The sequence below is a fragment of the Haliaeetus albicilla genome, chromosome 4, assembly GCF_947461875.1.
Source record: "Haliaeetus albicilla chromosome 4, bHalAlb1.1, whole genome shotgun sequence".
Taxonomy (NCBI): Eukaryota; Metazoa; Chordata; class Aves; order Accipitriformes; family Accipitridae; genus Haliaeetus; species Haliaeetus albicilla.
Genome location: NC_091486.1, coordinates 17,395,779 through 17,413,794, shown reverse-complemented (window position 1 = coordinate 17,413,794; position 18,016 = coordinate 17,395,779). Strand labels below are relative to the sequence as shown.

The 18,016-nt window shown below is 42.9% G+C and overlaps 1 protein-coding gene across 3 annotated transcripts in view; it reads right to left on the bottom strand.

The window, feature by feature from the left end:
* Nucleotides 1-2,181: 2,181 nt before the first annotated feature.
* SMARCAL1 (SNF2 related chromatin remodeling annealing helicase 1) overlaps nucleotides 2,182-18,016 on the bottom strand; it is a 40,584-nt gene continuing 24,749 nt past the window's right edge. The window contains exons 10-17 of one of the 3 annotated variants that reach the window (XM_069781095.1): nucleotides 17,032-17,172; nucleotides 11,286-11,504; nucleotides 10,400-10,470; nucleotides 8,133-8,235; nucleotides 6,815-6,997; nucleotides 6,204-6,304; nucleotides 2,902-2,998; nucleotides 2,182-2,510 (exon numbers count right to left, since the gene is read on the bottom strand). In XM_069781095.1, the coding sequence (XP_069637196.1) occupies nucleotides 2,304-2,510; nucleotides 2,902-2,998; nucleotides 6,204-6,304; nucleotides 6,815-6,997; nucleotides 8,133-8,235; nucleotides 10,400-10,470; nucleotides 11,286-11,504; nucleotides 17,032-17,172 (1,122 nt within the window). In that variant the 3' untranslated portion in view covers nucleotides 2,182-2,303. The remainder of the gene's footprint in view (nucleotides 2,511-2,901; nucleotides 2,999-6,203; nucleotides 6,305-6,814; nucleotides 6,998-8,132; nucleotides 8,236-10,399; nucleotides 10,471-11,285; nucleotides 11,505-17,031; nucleotides 17,173-18,016) is intronic. The other 2 variants (XM_069781096.1, XM_069781097.1) reach the window with 2 other exon arrangements.

Sequence of the window (18,016 nt, the reverse complement as noted above, 5' to 3'; positions counted from 1 at the left end):
CACCCCTTATTCAGAACAACCCTCTCTGCAAGTAGAAAGATCACGTGTCTTAGAAACAGATTAAATACTCTGTGTTCAAGAAAGAGAGACTTTTAAAAATGTCGAAAAGTGTGTATTTATCTCCTGGCCAGCAGCTGGAGCAAGAGAAATGTTTAGTTCTCAGTCTCAAATCCAGAGATAAAGCATTTCCTCCAGTTGGCCAGTCACACAATCCTCGGTCCTACTCCTCTTCACTTGCACACACACCAAAGCACTTTCTCCAGTCATGAATGAAAAGCAAGTCTCCACTCAGCACAATTGCATACACAGCCTGTAGGGCATTTCCATGACGACACTTGCTGAAAATGGGATAATCAAACCCTTGAATGCAGGAAAAAATATCCTAGTTATTATCAGGTTGATCTTGTAGCACATACTTTTTCCTCCTCGACTGTGGAAGAAAGTCTTTTTTGTCAGTGTCTGCCCACAGCCAAGCGTGCCACCTGCACAGCACGTTAGCTCCTGGCCTCCAGAAGCTAAATGTAAGCTTTCAGTTTGCTTTTTCCCCACCCTTCTCTACAGATTATGGCTGTAAAACATAGCTAAGTGGTACCCCTGTGAAATTATATCTTCTCCTGTACTCCCTGGTCACATTTGCTTAAACCATCCTGTTTCCAAGTATATTTTACTACTAAGACTGGAAGCATGAAAGACAGTAATTTGGGATCATGCTACACTGCACTGGCAATAATACACAAAAAATTAAAGATGACCATGCAGAGATGCCTGAAGAGACCAGCTGTGATAAAGACAGCCACCTACCTTTATATCAAGCCCACATCAGCACTGGCCTATAGTTTTTGCAGCGGCATCACCACCATGAAGTGGAATCAGGCCATGCCCAAGGGAAAGCGACTGTGTCACGAGCTCCTGAAAGGAACCAAAGAGCAGGTTTGCTCAGGCAGCACTGGGGCTGGGTGTTCAGGTCTCCCAGTTCACAGGGCTGAGAGCATGACAGAGACTATCACAAATTGAAAACAGGCATTTTAATCACTGCATCAAGCAACAGTGCTGCTTTTGGCATTCTCAGTGTAACCTGCACAGAGCTGTAATGGGAGCAAATAACAGGTGCTAGGGTACCAGCCTAAATGCCTTAGGAAAGTAGCTGTTGATTCATCTACAAGCAAAGTATCATGGGAGTTTCCCTTTTGAAAGTTGATGCATTTAGGAAAGCACAAGAGAAAGCATCCCCAAAAAGACCTATCTTTCAGCCACTGTAAATATTAAAAAAAAAAACCAAAAACAAAACCCACTGGTATTTCCACTGCATCACATATTTCTCAAGCTGAAGGTCCAAATGGGAGATAAAATTCTAAAATAAAAAAAGTACCAAAAGTTTGGGAACCACGACTTAAAACAACTTTTTATTTAAACAGCTCAGTTCAGAGTCGGTTTCTTACAAAACAAGGGCAAAAGTCCACACGTCCCCTTCTCCTCACTCAACTGTGGAAATCGGTTTCGAGCCTTGAACAAAACACACACGCCCCCTTCCTGAGCAGCGAGGCTTAATCCCTGGTAGTCAGCACAAGCTTCACCCTCCACTGACACAAGAAGCACATACCCTGGAGCAGGTCATAAGATTTAGTAGATTAGGCCAGAGATCAGTGTGCTCAGGCAGACATGTGCCTAACAGGCAATACACACCTCCTGGCAGACAGTTATACTTCTTAGTTTGAAGGTACTGACTGCTCTGCACAGACAAAAATCTGGGGCTCTTTCTCTTCTCCCCCACCTCCACAAAACCTCAAGATCTGTCTGGATCTTTTCTCCTCACTGCCAAAATGACTACCAGAGCACCAGTTTGTGAATGAGCTAAGGGCCAAATTTTGCCAGTGAACCAACTCCTATAAATCCAGACTAAAATTCTTGGAAAACTGACTGTTAAAAGCACTCTGCAGCTGCTGAGAAGCTAGTTTTCACAACAGTTCTACCTTGTGGACAGACAACCATTATCTGCTTTTTAAACAAAACAACTGTGGAGGCTGACATGCTGAAACAAAGCAGCATGCTACTTGCCCATGGCCATTCAGTCATCAGCAAAACCAGGACTGCAAAACCTGCAGACTGCCAGGTGTGCGCTGCTCATCTGTCACACATCTGTCAGACTGCCTTCTCATCCTTTGAGATGAAATGCACTAGAGATACAGGAAACTTAAAGTCTTTTATTTTTGAAAACTCAAAAGATAATACTTGATTGCTTTTGTTTTCCCATTTTAATTAAAAAAATAATAATCTCTTAGCCACCACCTCTTTTGCTGTCACCATTACACTTTAAAAAACTCCTCAATACGCCGCTTTTTGGGGGGACTCACTGGACATGTCTCTCCTTCTGTATCTTGCAAGGCACTGCCAGAGTCAAACTCGCAGCAAGCATCAGCTGCCTCCAAAAGCAAAAGTTCATCAGTGTCACCTCCGCTCTCAGAGAAGGTCCTCTGGAAAAGGTCGTAGATGGTCTTCTGCTTTGGATCTGGCTGAGAAATTAGAACAGACAGAATCTGCATATACATTGTCATATTAAAAAAAAAGTGAGCAACAGTAACAGGGTCCTCCCCCTGACACAGTGCGCATGTGTGTACATGTATCATATGATATATATATATATCTCATACATACATATATCTCAGAGACATATATATGCTATAGAGGCTATCATGTCTCTTTGCATGCAGCAGGTTTGGGAACTCTGTGGAGAGTCCAAGTCAAAGCATGGCTCCTGGGAGGAGTTGGAGAATCTGGTCTGTGGTATTAAAGGCAGAACAGGCATAAGGTCAGCCTGCCAACCACCTACCAGTCTAGATGTACACAAGCCAAAGCCTATTCAGCCTTTCCCAGGGACCATCGATATTCTTTCAGGTCAATTACCTTAGGGCAGTAATTAGTGGATTCAGCTGTTCTTGAGAAATTGGTTTCTGAAAGACCGGCTTCCCCCAGCACTTTGATTTTCTCTTGAATCATTGGCCTAGGAGAGATAAACAGATAGTACTGAAAGGAAGAAAAAACCATGCAAGGACACTGAGTCATTTACTATGTGTAGATGGAAAAAAGATATAACAGGGGTATAAAATGGCTTTTCTACCAAAGCTAGTTAGGTCCTTAACCTGTCCTGCTCTTGTTTGTGATGACTGTATGCTGCTTTGGGATATCAATCAATCCAACATAAATATCAATCTGTATTGGGTCTGTGTGACAAGGTTTTGGTAGCAGGGTGGCTAAAGGGGTGGCTTCTGTGAAAAGCTGCCAGAAGCTTCCCCTGTGTCTGACAGAGCCAATGCCAGCCGGCTCCAAGACGGACCTGCTGCTGGCCAAGGCCCAGCCCATCAGCGACGGTGGTAGTGCCTCTGGGGTAACAGATTTAAGAAGGGGGAAAAAAAAACGAGCTGTGCAACAGAAACTGCAGCTGGAGAGGGAGAATATGTGAGAGAAACAACCCTGCAGACCCCCAGGTCAGTGAAGAAGGAGGGGGAGGAGATGTTCCAGGTGCCAGAGCAGAGATTCCCCTGCAGCCTGTGGGGAAGACCATGGTGAGGCAGGCTGTCCCCCTGCAGCCCAGGGAGGTCCACGGTGGAGCAGATATCCACCTGCAGCCCGTGGCGGACCCCATGCTGGAGCAGGTGGGTGCCCAAAGGAGGCTGTGACCCCATGGGAAGCCCACACTGGAGCAGGCTCCTGGCAGGACCTGTGGCCCCGTGGAGAGAGGAGTCCATGCTGGGGCAGGTTTGCTGGCAAGACTTGTGAACCCATGGAAGGGACCCACATTGGAGCAATTCATGAAGAACTGTAGCCTGTGGGAAGGACTCATGTTGGAGAAGTTTGTGGAGAATAGTCTCCTGTGGGAAGAACCCCACACTGGAGCAGGGGAAGAGTGTGAGGAGTCCTCCCCCTGAGGAGGAAGGAGCGGCAGAAACAACGTGCGATGAACTACTCCACTCTCGTGAGACCCCACCCGGAGTACTGCGTTCAGCTCTGGGGCCCCCAACATAAGGAGGACATGGACCTATTGGACCAAGTCCAGAGGAGGGCCACAAAGATCATCAGAGGGCTGGAGCACCCCTCCTGTGAAAAGAGGCTGAGCAAGTTGGGGTTGTTCAGCTTGGACAAGAGAAGGCTCTGGGGTGACCTTGTAGCAGCCTTCCAGTACCTAAAGGGGGTCCTACAAGAAAGCTGGAGAGGGACTTTTTACAAGGGCATGTAGTGAAAGGACAAGGGGTAATGGCTTTAAAATGAAAGAGCATAGATTTAGATTAGATGTAAGGAAGAAGCTCTTCACTGTGAGGATGGTGAGGGACTGGAAGAGGTTGCCCAGAGAGGCCCACAGCCAGAGAGGCTGTGGATGCCCCATCCCTGGAAGTGTTCAAGGCCAGGTTGGATGGGGCTTTGACCAACCTGGTCTAGTGGAAGGCATTCCTGCCCAAGGCAGGGGGGTTGGAACTAGATTATCTTTAAAGTCCCTTCCAACCCAAACCATTCAATGATTCTATGAACTGACCGCAACCACCATTCCCTGTCCCTGTGTGCCGCTCAGGGGGAGGGGATAGAGAAAATTGGGAGTAACGTTAAGCCCAGGGAAAAGGGAGGGGTGGGGGAATGTGTTTTAAGATTTGGTTTTACTTCTCATTATCCTACTCATATTTGATTAGTAATAAATTAAACTAGTTTCCCCAAGTTGAGTCTGTTTTGCCTGTGATGGTAATTGCTGAGTGATCTCTCCCTGTCCTTATCTCGATCCACGAGCCTTTTGTTCTATTTTCTCTCCCTGTCCAGTTGAGGAGGAGGAGTGATAGAGCGGCTTTGGTGGGCACCTGGCGTCCAGCCAGGGTCAACCCACCACATAATCCAATTTAAGTAAGTAACAAGAAGAGGATTTCAGGCTATAAATATTTGGAGAACACACATATCCAACAGGGAAACTAGTTGACTGAGGCAACACCAATGGTATGAAGTCAGAACAAGAAGATGTAGCTAAAGGGAGTTCCAATAGCCTGTGTTTTCAGTCTCCAAGGTAAGCAATGGTAATCCCCATCAACAGACACATCAGCATTTCTAGGGTATATCCCGATGTATGGCAGGAAGAAGAATCTATCACTGGCTCAAGAGGCGGAGAGGTCCCAACCACACCTGCAGACTGGATACTTTTCAAGAAGCAAAGGCCACAGCACAATTAATGCATTTACCAAATAGCCTTGTCGTCTTGTTCTTTTTCTCGCCATTAAAAAGGATGCCACTGTCCTTCTTTGAAGAGCCATATTTCCTTCCCATTAAGCATTAATGACTGCATGGACAGCATTTCACAAATAAAGGCAGAATTACTGTCATTAACTTTCCATGAAACGTGGGCGATGCATCAGTTTCCAGATCCCTGCATTGTAGGGTTATAATTATTTGCCATCATGATATTCTGGGAATGGCACAAGTTCACTTAGTTCATTCGTCCTTTAAACAAGGTAATAAAGATGCAATTTTGAACTTCAAATGAACCAGCTGGTGGATAATGATAGGTCAGTTCCCTTGCAGCCCTAAGGATTCCTTAGACCCTCCCCTTCCCCAGGATGTCAGATTCCCCAGCCCTAAGGACCAGTGTCCACCCATAGCTCTCACTGCAGCCAAAAAGGCTCAGACTGCAACTCTCCAGAGGTGGGTCAGTAGCACTTTTTTAATTTATCTGAAGGGCTCACTGAAAAGCAAGAGGAAAGCAACAGTGCAGTCCTCCTCCACAGCTCCCTGCCCAAGCACTCAGCAGCCAGATTGCTCCTCAGACCTGATCCACAATACAGGGAACCATCTCTAGTGTCTGTTGAATTTGCTTGAAAGTACTCAGCACTTTACAGTACCCCAGCACACAAATGTTCTGGGCTGTATCTAAGACAATTCCTTCTTCTTACACAGAGGCTGTGAAGTTTTTAGATGCATCAACTCTCCCAGAATTTCTCTCAACAGTCCTTTCTTTTTCAGATAACTACTTTTATTCCTCCTGCTTGTCATCTACTTAGTTATGTCCACTGTGGCCAGGCCATGTCACCAGCTCACAGCAGCCCTGATTGGCAGTTGTTGCTCCTCATCTCATAGGCTGTGGAAATCAGCTCTAACATTAAGCACCTTACATCACATATGTGACAAACAGTGAAAACAGGTGGCAGAAGAACCAAAGTATCTTTCCCACTTCCTACCATAAATAGTCATCTGCTGTGCCTTTAGCCACCAGGTAGTGAATATTAACAGAGCTGGTCTGTCCAATTCGATGTGCCCGATCTTCTGCTTGAATCAAAACCTTTATGTAAAAACATGACAAAGAAAATAAGGTGAGAACTGCAACATCTAAGAAACAGTGTAAGCACCAGAGAGCAGGGAGATCTCATTTCTTGTGCTTAGCAACTATTTTTCATCTGGATCCTGTTAACTGCATGCTCAAACACAGATTAAGCCAAGAAGTAATCTGGTGCATGATGTTCCCAAAAGGCAATGAGCATTTTCGTAAGTAAAGGGTCAGCATTGATGATGGACTCTTTCAGGTCTTGGCTGGGCAAGCGGTTGAGAAGCGGTTGTCAAATTAAGAAACAAGAGCATGTTTCCCTTTCACACTGTCTTCTCCAGCCAGCAAGCTGTGTAATCAGCCTCACTGGTTCAAGCCCAGGCACCTGGGGGTGCACAGACAAGTAGCCATCAGAGAAAGAAAGAGAAAAACCCTAGATAAAGTCCCCTGCCCATTACGTCTCCTCCTAAGCACCAATGTTTCTGCTCTCCAGGGAGCATCCAACCCTTGTCCCTCCAGGACGCATACCCCGGGGTTCCAGAAGAGCTCTGCAAACACCACCAGGTCCGCAGCAGACAACGTCAGGCCCATGTTTGCGGCAGTAAGGGACAGGACGGCCACAACCTGCTTCTCTGAGAACTGGAACTTCTGGCACAGAAACTGCCGCTCGGCTGAAGGTGTGGAGCCATCAATGCGAATGTATTCAACGTGCTGTGAAAAGGCAGAAGAAGATACTTTCTAGAGGCCTTGTATCCCCTTTTCCGTATCCTCCTCCCATGTTTTAGTGGATTCTGTTTCCCTTCCCCATGGCAGAACCAGGAAAGTAAAAAGCCAACAGTTGTATTTTTAAGACCTTTCCTGATCTTTAAGGCAGAGGCACTGTAGCTCAGCATATAATGTACCTCACCTTTGTTCACAATGCATGACTTGCTCTTATATCTATTGTTCTCCCACCAGTTCTGAGCAACTTCCTGCAACTCAAGTGACAGCAAGAAGCTGGCAACTCAAGTACAGTGGAAAGGCAACTGGCTTAATACAAAGCTGAACACTGTCTGTGTGCTGATGTTACAGCTGCTACAACCTCCCCAACCTCCCTAAGTTTTCCCCTGTTTGTGATGGGAGGAGATGGGATCCTACACATCTCAGTTGCTCTGTGGTAGGCTCAGGAGAGGCATGACAAGCTTGGGTGATGCAGGGCCATAACTCTTCAGTGTCCAACCTCCTTGCTCTACTGGAGGTTGCTGCCACAGAAGCAGCAAAGTCACCACTGCCACTGTGGTTTATAGTTTGGAATATTAACTTAAACCATCTTTCACACTGCCCCAGCATGACTCAGAACTCCTTAGGGGCATCCACAGAAGTCTCACATGAATAATTAGACAAACACTTGTGAAGTCGGAGAGATGACTGGCAGGTCTATCAAGTCTCCCTACAGTATTCCAGTTCAAAAATGTAAGAGCACCACAGAGATAATGGCAGGCAGCCATAGCTGGACTTGGGTTGTTACATTCTCCCTCTCTGAGGAAAGGTTGGAAGACAAAGCGGAGATAGCCACACAGGGTAACACTCCTCCAAGAATTACACAAGCTCCAGGGCAGACAATGGAGATTAAAGAACATTAAATACAACAAAAGCCATTCAGCTAATACAAAGTGCATCCTGTGAGGCATTCACCCTGACAGCTCAGCTCCCTCAGTGAAGGGCACATTCAGAAGCACAGCAAGTAGAAATTATCTCTGCCACTAACTTTCATAAACTATCTGACCAGCCGTAACTCTGGGGAGGTCTTAAACAGCTTTGAAGCTGGAATAATGGTAAAGTTAAGACGACTTAGTCAATTACTTACTTTCTTCTCCAGCTCTGCAACTATTGCATCCAGCATTATCTTGTGATGAGCAAACACCAGGAATTTATCATTCCCACTTTCCAGTAACTCCAGGATGTATTCTCTACATGAAAACAGAGAAAAACCCCAAACTCTATAAAATTATGTGCTGAGAGAATACAGGCTTTGCTCACAACAAATTTTAAAGATATTGCTCATCTATATACAGAAACTAGGAAATAGGCTAGCATAAAAAAGTTGCAGTAAAATGCAAGTAGCAAGTCAAGTCTCCTAGAGATTAAAAAAGACATCGCAGGAAAATCCACTCATTTTTCTTCACCACAGCAGGACAGCTGCCTACATTTATACTTGAGTATCACTGAGAATCAATTTATTACATCCTACTTGAAATGTGACATCCCAGACCAATCAACTGGAAGTCATCTATACTTATTTGATGATCTCATTTGCCCTTCTATATTTTTAACTTTTGCACAATCACAATACACTAAGATAATCTGTATACAATTATCCTTCCTATGTTTACTCAGGATTGTTTTTATTTTAGAAGAAAAGGTCTCAACGCATGAATCAGAGTATCCTAAAAGTAGCTTTTCTTGCAAGGGTTCACACTGACAATTTACTACAGCTTAACAATCTAAATACATCAGCTATTTCTAGGAATTATCCATATAGGCTAATGACCAATGAAAGGTAACAAGAGTCCTTTTAAATGCAGATAAACAGTGTTAATTAAATGAAAACATCTGGCTTTTGCCATGGACTAATTGCAGAGCTACAGAATCCATTCCTGTGTAGTAACTTCTGTTACAATCAGGTCAACTGGAGCCTGAAAAACACCTATAAGCCTAAAATTTGTAACTAACTATAGCAACAGCCATCAGAACAGATGATACAAATGTCATCTTTTCTTTGGAATAAGAGAGTTGTTGCAAAGATCAGGAATACCAAGTTCTTTGCTAAATACAACACAGCTTAGGTCAGCAGCAACTGTCAGAAAACACCAAGCAGGATTTCCAGCGCTGTATTAAGATGTATCAGTGCTTTGCAGACAGTTCCCAGGGTTTGTGAAGTTCAGACCCCAATTATGTGACAATATCATTTAACACAGAAATCTGGGAGAGAAGTGGGATTGCTGGATTTTAAAACAAGTATCAAAGCAAACATTCAGTATAACAAGCAGGTGCCAACATATTACAATTATTTTACATCCCATTCCCATATTCCATTTAACAAATGGAAGCAATGGAAGACTGTCATCAAGGGCAAGACATGGGAGGTGCTGATGATCATAGGACAGTACCATTAGTTGGCAGTGGTATTTTAAATGCTACTAAACCCCAGAAAAAGATGGACTAGTTCCTACCAGAGAGTCAAGTAAACAGCACTTCATGATTTTATATTCAGTTCACACTTGCAACTGAAATAAAATGAAGAAAGTCTTCTAACTGTTCACTAACATAAAAGGAAGAAACTCTTCTACAGAAATGAGCGCTGGGACTCTGAAGTGCAGTTCTGTGCCAAACAGGCAAATTCTGCAGCAAGGTCTGAGACTGTGAAATCACGCAGTGCACATCAGCGGGTCCTTACATTCACAGCACTGCAGAAAAGTAAACTGTTTTCATGTTATTAGCATACTACTTATTAAAAAGTCATGCTATATGACCTAAAGCAACTCCTTTGTAGTCCCAGCAGAAAGGCTAAGGATGCAAGGGCATGGAAAGTCACAGAAGGAAATTATTCCTAGGAAAGACAGACTTAAAAGCACACTTATGATAGAAAACTTTTGCTACTGAGGTCCCATGTGAGCTCTGTGGAAGAGCCAAGAACTTCAGTAGGGGCTGTAACATCCTTAAAGCATGCTACAACTAAAGCTCAGTCCATCTCATAAGCTTCTTGGCTCAGGGTTCCTGCTGCAGCAGGACTGCAGCGTTTGTTTTGTCAAATTCTGTTGATACTTTTAGTTTCATTACTTCCCCCCTCCCTAAACTGAAATAGGGTCTGGACCAGGGAACTTGATCCAAGTCCCAAACACCAAGTAATTTTAGATGGCTCAAAAGACAGTTTAGATCCATATCTGGAATGAAATCAGAAGACTTGTTCAGCCTAGGAACTCTGAGAGGAGAAAATGTTTAGTGCATTGTAATTAAAATCAATTTTTTCTAAGCTGGCTTGAGGCTATGCTTCATGTCCCTGCACCGTTTTCCTGTTCTCAGTGGAAAAACACATTTTACTACGCAAGAATGAAGCAATGACATGCAGCTTACACAACTGAGTGGATTTTAGCTTCTGCCGTTCTGTTGTAGAAGAGGAGAAGAGCTTCCTTCTCCTGTTGTTTCTGCAGAAAGAAAGATAAATAAATGTGAGACTCAGAAATACCTTTCCTCCTTCTTCCTTACATATATGGGATGTCTGCTGCTGCCAATAAACACTTTGCTAGGAAAAAATCAGCCTAAAAATGCACAACAAAAGGGGACTGGAGGGTGAAATCTCCTACTCGCCACTGGGCATGGCAGATACTCACACACTCCTATTTCTGACACCTCCCTTCCCACCTCCTACTCAACTCCTACAAGTCGGATGACAAGCATATTACAAATGTAGTTTTAGCTGAGAAAGCGTTTCCCAACTAAAATGGCAAGAAAAAAACTCCTAAGTTCTTACAGAACTGTATTAGCAACCTAGGAGCCTGGAAGATGCATTTGCCATCCATACAAGAAAAACAAACAAACAAACAAAAGCAAAAATACACTCTTCACATTTTTGGCTACTGCTGCGTTCACAATGCAGCTTCAACAAGGCTGTGTTTGTAGGGTGGATGGGACTACAAGGCAAGACAGAAGAGTAAGTACAGAGGCAGGAGGTACAAAAGACAATTAGGACTATTGAGAGAGGAAAAAAAGAGAGAAGAAACAGTATTTCACACAAAGAGACAAAGTAAACTACTTAAATCAAAAGGAAAAAAAGCTGAGCTGTTTTGATTGTGTTGTACATTCATTTAAAACTGTGCCTTCAACAGCCTTCCACTGCACCTTCACATGAGATGTGGCTCTGACCTTCCTTGGAACTCAGGGTACTGTTTTTCCACTGATGTTTTTAAATAAAGGTATCTGAAATATCAATGGATTATCACAAAAATAGTTTCTGACTTACACTTTCATATCCTTTGGCCATCTTCTTTGCTTCAGCTGCCAAGACAGCTTTGGTCTTTGCACTAATGCCTTCAGGAGCCACCACAACCATTTTGCGTTGCTTTGCTGGAAGCTGGGAAAGCACATCCGATTTCAGACGTCGGATCATGATGGACTCTTCCAGCAAAATTTTCAGTTCATTTAAGTTGGATGATCCAGAGTAGTCCCAACCCCACGGCATCTGGGAAAGATCAAAGCAGTTATCAGTGTCAAACTTAAAAGAGACTGGTCTGCAGGCAATCCAAGAGTAGAATAAACTTCCAGGGAAACTGGACAAAGCAAGAACTTTATGATCAGCAGGGAGAGAGATTTGACAAAAATGGCAATAAGATAGAAGTGTACAAACTAATCCATTCAACATGAGAAGGTTACTTAAATTTCCCTTTTTCTTATCTACAGGTGCTCAGGGACTACACAGATAGGTGGAGATCCCTACCACAGCACTGTGTGCCCTGGTATTCATCCTCACACAGCAAGGTGTTTCTGCTCTCCACTTGCAGCTTTGGGCAGACTGACAGAACTCACTGCAATTCTGTGCACACATTTACTTCAGTTTTAAGCAGATACACAAAAATCTTCTCTAACAGCATGAGGACAAACATCCTTAACCCAAATGCCTTCACAGAGATGTTACACTTGTCTGACATACCCAGTAAATGCTAGGTCAAAATTGCTTGCTTCCCACTGTGACCTGTCTCTTGATCCGCTTCCTGACATACTCTGTTTCTGCCATTACCATAAATAAATTGTGGCCCACAATACATCACTCCAACCATTGTCTCTTCAAAGCATCATCACTTCAAAGCTCCTCTGAACAAACCCTTCATTTACTCCTCCTTGAAGCACTCACCTCTGAACCTGCCCTATCCTCCAAGATCCTGTGTGCAGACAATATATAGCTGTTCAATTAATCTCAGCTCATCACTTCTACTAGTAACCCCACAGCCTATCATTTGTTCTCCAGGAAAGAACAACTAAGCTGACAAACAGCGGCATCAAAATTGGTACATTCCCCAAAAGAAACGTCTTTAAAAAATTTTGTTTTGGAGAGGAGACCAATAAGGTTTTTATGCTGAAGTAAAGGATAAAGAGATACCTTTCTGCTGAAGTTTCACAAATAAGTGTATGAAATACAGCTACAGTAATACTGAAAATCAAAGCAGGGGGTAGGCAAAATCCTCCTCACAGCTCTAATTCCAAGTCTTACTGGCAGTGTCACCAAAAAAAGCCAAAAATACAACCTCTGGTCTTGGAAAAACAACCCAAAGTAACCCCCTACATATGTATACATATACCCTCCTGAAATGCATATAACAGAGATGTAAGGAGCCTCAGCACCAACCCTTTTGATCTGCTGCTCCACTCTCATCGTGCCACATTAATTGCTAAAATAGATTTAACCTTAAAAATCTCTATCTTTCATTTGCCTTCCCCAAGAGAAACCAGGTGTAACCAGAAAGGGAAGTAAAATAAGAAAAAGCTCCAAAGTATTCACTGCACCCTCCATTCTCCTGTAGAATGCATGAGACAAAATAAATCATACCAGCCATGAGATTAGTCACATTACTCACTGTATTAAGGGATGGTCCTTTGATGGAACAATGATGGGAACATGCCATGAGACAGAAAGAGGAGGAAGCAAACAGCTTACAGGCGATTAAGACCTCACTGGTATCTGGAAGTGAACATTCCTACTTCAGGCTGAGAAATAGCAGGACAATCTGCAATTCTATTGCCATGTTGTACTGATGTGAACCATTAACTGACTTCAGATTCTGGCACTTACGGCCACCACTAAAACTCATTTGACTTAATCTATTCCTACATAATTATGGTACCATCTGATTATCTATAGTTGGTTCATTAAAGCAGGAAACAATTCAAACCCTAGACACAAAGCCAGTTTGGATCCTGTAGAGTTAAAACTTTGGCTCTGACAACAGCACAGTGGTATACAGCCAGAGGTAATAAGCCCACCTGGATCTAAGCCAAGCCCTCAAAAAGCCAACATGGGTATTACAGCTCTTCTTCCCTGAAACCAGGAGTGCAGTGCAGATACATCCCTCAGGTTCGTAAAAACCTGGCTCAAGTCTAGCTGGGTTTATTAGCTTTAGGCATGCTGCATGAAAACTGATAGTGCTGAGCCCCGGTCTTCGTGCCCCCTTTCTGCAATTCTTCAGACTCTGTGGACCCAGCAGAGCAGATGTACGGAACCAGGAAGGACCCACCTAGTGCTGTACCCAGCCTCGTAAGCCCTCTGCCCACACTGCTCAAGGTACTGGTAGCTACGTAGCAGGGATCAACACTGACTAGGCTGCTGAGCAAGACCTGCTACAGGGCCTGGACACTCTCCTCAGGCTACCTCATTCTACTCATGCAGCCCATGTTTTTCCACTTTCCACTTCCATAACAAGCAAGTAATACATATGTGTTGTGTCCACCTAGCACAATTCATTTCAGAAGAGTAACATCATCACAACTGAAAGAACAAGGCACAAACAGAGCGAATATACTATCTACTGTCATATTAAAAAACATATACAGGCAGAATCCCTACAGTATGTTCAGATTACTAAATTCCTTTTATGGTGACTGTTGCTGGAACAATTTGCAAACAAGGAAACATGCTAGTTCCATGCTGCACCTAGCGAGCAATAAAAAATATGATTATTTGGGAAATTATTAAAATATAGTTTAGTATATCCTATTGTGGAAAAGAAGAGAGAGAAAAAAGAGGGACATTTATTTTGCCAAAATACACATCTGGCTTTGATCCATAACGTTCCAGAACAAATGCTTCCAACTGTGATTTTCTTACCAAAGTGTTACAGCATCTTACATGAGTCAGTAAACTTATCACAGTGTTAGTAGAAGCTGCCAAACTCTTACAAATTCAGAGCATGTGCTCAGATAGAAATTGTTTAATATTTGCCAACATCACCCAGTTTGAAAAATGAATTCACAGCATGTATTTTGGGAAACAGACTTGAGATATTTTGTAAATAAGCAGGTGACATTTCACTTGCTGCATTTTTAAGAGTACAGATGCTGGGAGGTTGCATTACAAAATGATAAACTTTTATTTTATATCTTTTCTAATCACATCTGCCAGATATTTGCAATTTTCTGTCATAAAATCTATTCTCTTCAAACGGAAACTAGTCAGGTTTTAGTTTTAAATTGAATGGTTCAAGTCTGTCAATTTTTCTTTAATCTTATAATGCAATCAGATTTATTATCAATACCAAAACATTTTTACATAGCACCTCTCATCCTGACAGATCTCCAAAAGCCTTGCAACACCTCTCTGGTTCTGTGCAATTCCATCCCCACTCATAATGCTGCCACTTTTAGGACAGAAAGAAGAACCTATTTAAGTAATGACAGCAAAAGTACACAACAGTTCTTCAGAGAGGATGTAACTCTTAACATAATCCAGGTTAGAGCTGCAAAAAGGAACTTGAGGGACATACTACACTCATGAGGGAACAACTAGAATCATCAAAACACCTTTTAATTTACTCATTGCTGTGTAGATCTGTGGCAATCCAATATTCAGCAGTCTCATTTTTTCCTCTAATACTATCCACATATCTTCATTTCCTGCAGCCCCACTTCTTTAAATAACCAAGGTCTTTCTGGGTTCACTCTATCATTTACTGACATTAACTGTAGCAAAATGTCCCAGGTGAGCAGTGAGAAGACCAGTAATGTTCAACTGTCTAGAAGAGGCAGGTCAAACAGAGAAACAAAATTGTACTAGAAACCCTGCAGAGGTTTTGAAGGGAAGCGGATGCAGACTGTGACCTCCATGCTGAGTTTCATTGTAGGTTGAAAACTCATTTACACAGAATACACAGATTTACACAGAATTACAACCTGGATTGTGTAAAACAATTTTATTTCTTTTATCCAATTCCACATCTTACCTGAGGTCCGTATGACTGCAGAACTTTACCCTCAAAGGGTTTATGAAACTCCAAACCCATTCAGACTCACACGCTGCAATTCAGCTTTCCTTTTTACTTCAGAAAACCAACAAGATTTAACTGCTTCTCTTAATTTCCGTCTAAGAAGCATTCCGAGCGATACTCAGACAAGAATCTTTCAACAAAGATAATGAAGCTCAGCAGAGGACGTGGCCCTCTCTCTCCATAAGATTCCTACTATGGATGGAGAAACAGTAAGTTTATCCTCTGCCAGGAAAGCAGTGCTTTGCTAACATGAATGCTGTCATCTTCCAGAACTCAAGCTTTGTATCTGTGATTCTGTGTGCTAATGGCCTTACTTTAATCAATGGCATCAGCATATGACTACCAAAGCAAATGAATTGCTCATCTAGCTTGCACATTTGGACATATGCAGAACAGCACTACACTAGCTACGAAAGTAAAAGTGGGCATTCATATCTAGGAAAAAGGGGACTTGAGAACTTCACACAAGACTGCAATATGAATCTTCTTGGTAGAAACTTGGCATATGTTAGCTACCCCAAACAGAGAAAAGAAAACAAACATGAAAGCCCTACTAATAGCTATACCTATTTTTATGGCATACACTGATGATGAGTTCTTCTGTAAATATTTTTGAGCATTGAAATGGTCATTTGGTGTTTCCAACCACTCTGCTGAAAGTTTTTGCCCAGTCTTAGGCACAAGAAGTGAAATGCATTACTCAAGAACAAAGCAGAGCAAGCAAGTTCATGCACTACAGGTCCATGCTTATACTGACAAGCCATTCTGTGCCACATGCTAACTGCTACATGCTTGTCCTGGAGGAACTGAAGGGCAAGCCAGATTAGAGGGCTCTTGCTCCAAATCAGAACTCAGGGGAACTTTGATTCCCCTTTTTGTGTCTATGCAACCAGCACAGAAGATCCTAGAGCCTCCTTGTACAACAGGCAGCAGCAAGAGCTCTTCTCTTAGCAGTCTGTGTTCCAACACACACAGCAGTCCTAGAGATGGCAAATCCAAGGACAGCTGAGTTGCCCATACGTTGAGAGCAAGACAGACACCTGCCATCATGGCTGCAAATGCTGGCTTCCTGCAGAGCCAAGATCTTGCACTAGTTGGACTTGGTGACTCTGCTGAAACCACTGCTGAGCAGCTGGCAGAGATAAGAGAGGTTAACTTATTTCCAAGATATGCTGAGGATCACATCCATTTCGTGAATTAGAAGGTGGAATACAGAGTATAAGTCTTCATCTTTTACTTACCCAGAGGTATAAAATCCAAAATCCCAAGCAACAGAGGCCTTACTTTGTTAAACAGTCACTAAAGCAGAGTAGTAAATGGTTTGGGTTTGCTTTTTTTGTTTGTTTGTTTTTTTAATCAATTAGCCCAAACCTGCAGCTGCCTAAAGGCCCCATAGTTACTCTGCCCATTTAAAACACTCTGGGGGCAAGTTCTTATTAGAATAGGCTCCTTTCCCCAGCTATGGACAATTTTTTATTTTTTTTTTTTTTACTTCCTTGGCTTTCAGGGCAGATTTTGACAGGAAGCATTACTGCCTCCATGTCTCAGGCCCACCACTGCAGCATCTAGAGCTTCTCAGGTTGAAAGCTTTCAAAATGTTACTCTGCAGTGAGACTTTCTCAAAAAAGATGTAGCAACAGATAGAAGGAAGGAAAGAAAAAGCCTCCACATTTTGAAATAAAAAGTAAAATGCTGTTTGCAGTGCCCCAGTCTGCAACTTCCCCACTGAAGTACCTTCCTGGCATCACAGTAGCGTAGCCCAAAGGAGTGGAACTGTGAGAAGAAGGCTGGCTGGACAGCCATGATCTGCGTGTAGAGCTCCGCAGGCCGCGACATGGCAGGGGTTCCCGAAAGCAAGATCACTCTCCTGGCAGCCTGGGAAAGCAAAACAGAGCATCGTTATCATACAGCTTACAATATAAGCAGAACCTGCTAAGTAGTCATCCCCAGTTCCAAAAGAAAATCCCAGAGCCATTGTCCAAGCACCCTAAATGGAAGAGTACTTCACTTCCCACAGATACTTTCAGCCTTCACTGCCTGAAGACGCTCAAGGACAGTGCTTAAAACTTCTAGGAAACAGGACAAACCATATTGGTTTTTTATTCATCATCCACATGCTATAAGGGAAGGGTACATCAACTTTTATGAGAGTACTTTCCGAATTGGCATTTACCCACTAGACACATTAATATCTTTACGGCTGGCTCAACATTTCATTTGGCATCGGATGTCACAGGAAAATGACACACCCTCTCAGGTACATCCTCACCTCCAAAATAAATTGTCTTGTAATAAACTTGCCACAACAAGCCATAAACAAGACTGTCTTCCTCACAAAAGCAGAAGAGATCCAGAGAAGTAGATTTTTTTCTTACTTTTTATTAATTTTTTTTTTTTCTTTTGAAATTCTACTAGCAAGAAAAGAAAGATGAAGCTGCCTGAAGCAGGACCCGAAGATGCCCATCTGACAGCCATGGTGAGTCTAGGCACAGCTGGCTGGATGCTAGAACATGAGTTAATAAATACAAATCATGTAAGAAGATTGTAAAACATGTGTTGTAGGGGAGACAAGAAGGGGCTGGGAAACCTGTATCTAAAGTAGGTGCTCCCGAAAAGTGGGGAAAAAAAATTACACTGTAGACATAAAAGCCTCCAAGATGCCTTTCTACCCTCATATCTCCATTATTATCTAATTCTATTATTAGATGAGAGCTATGAA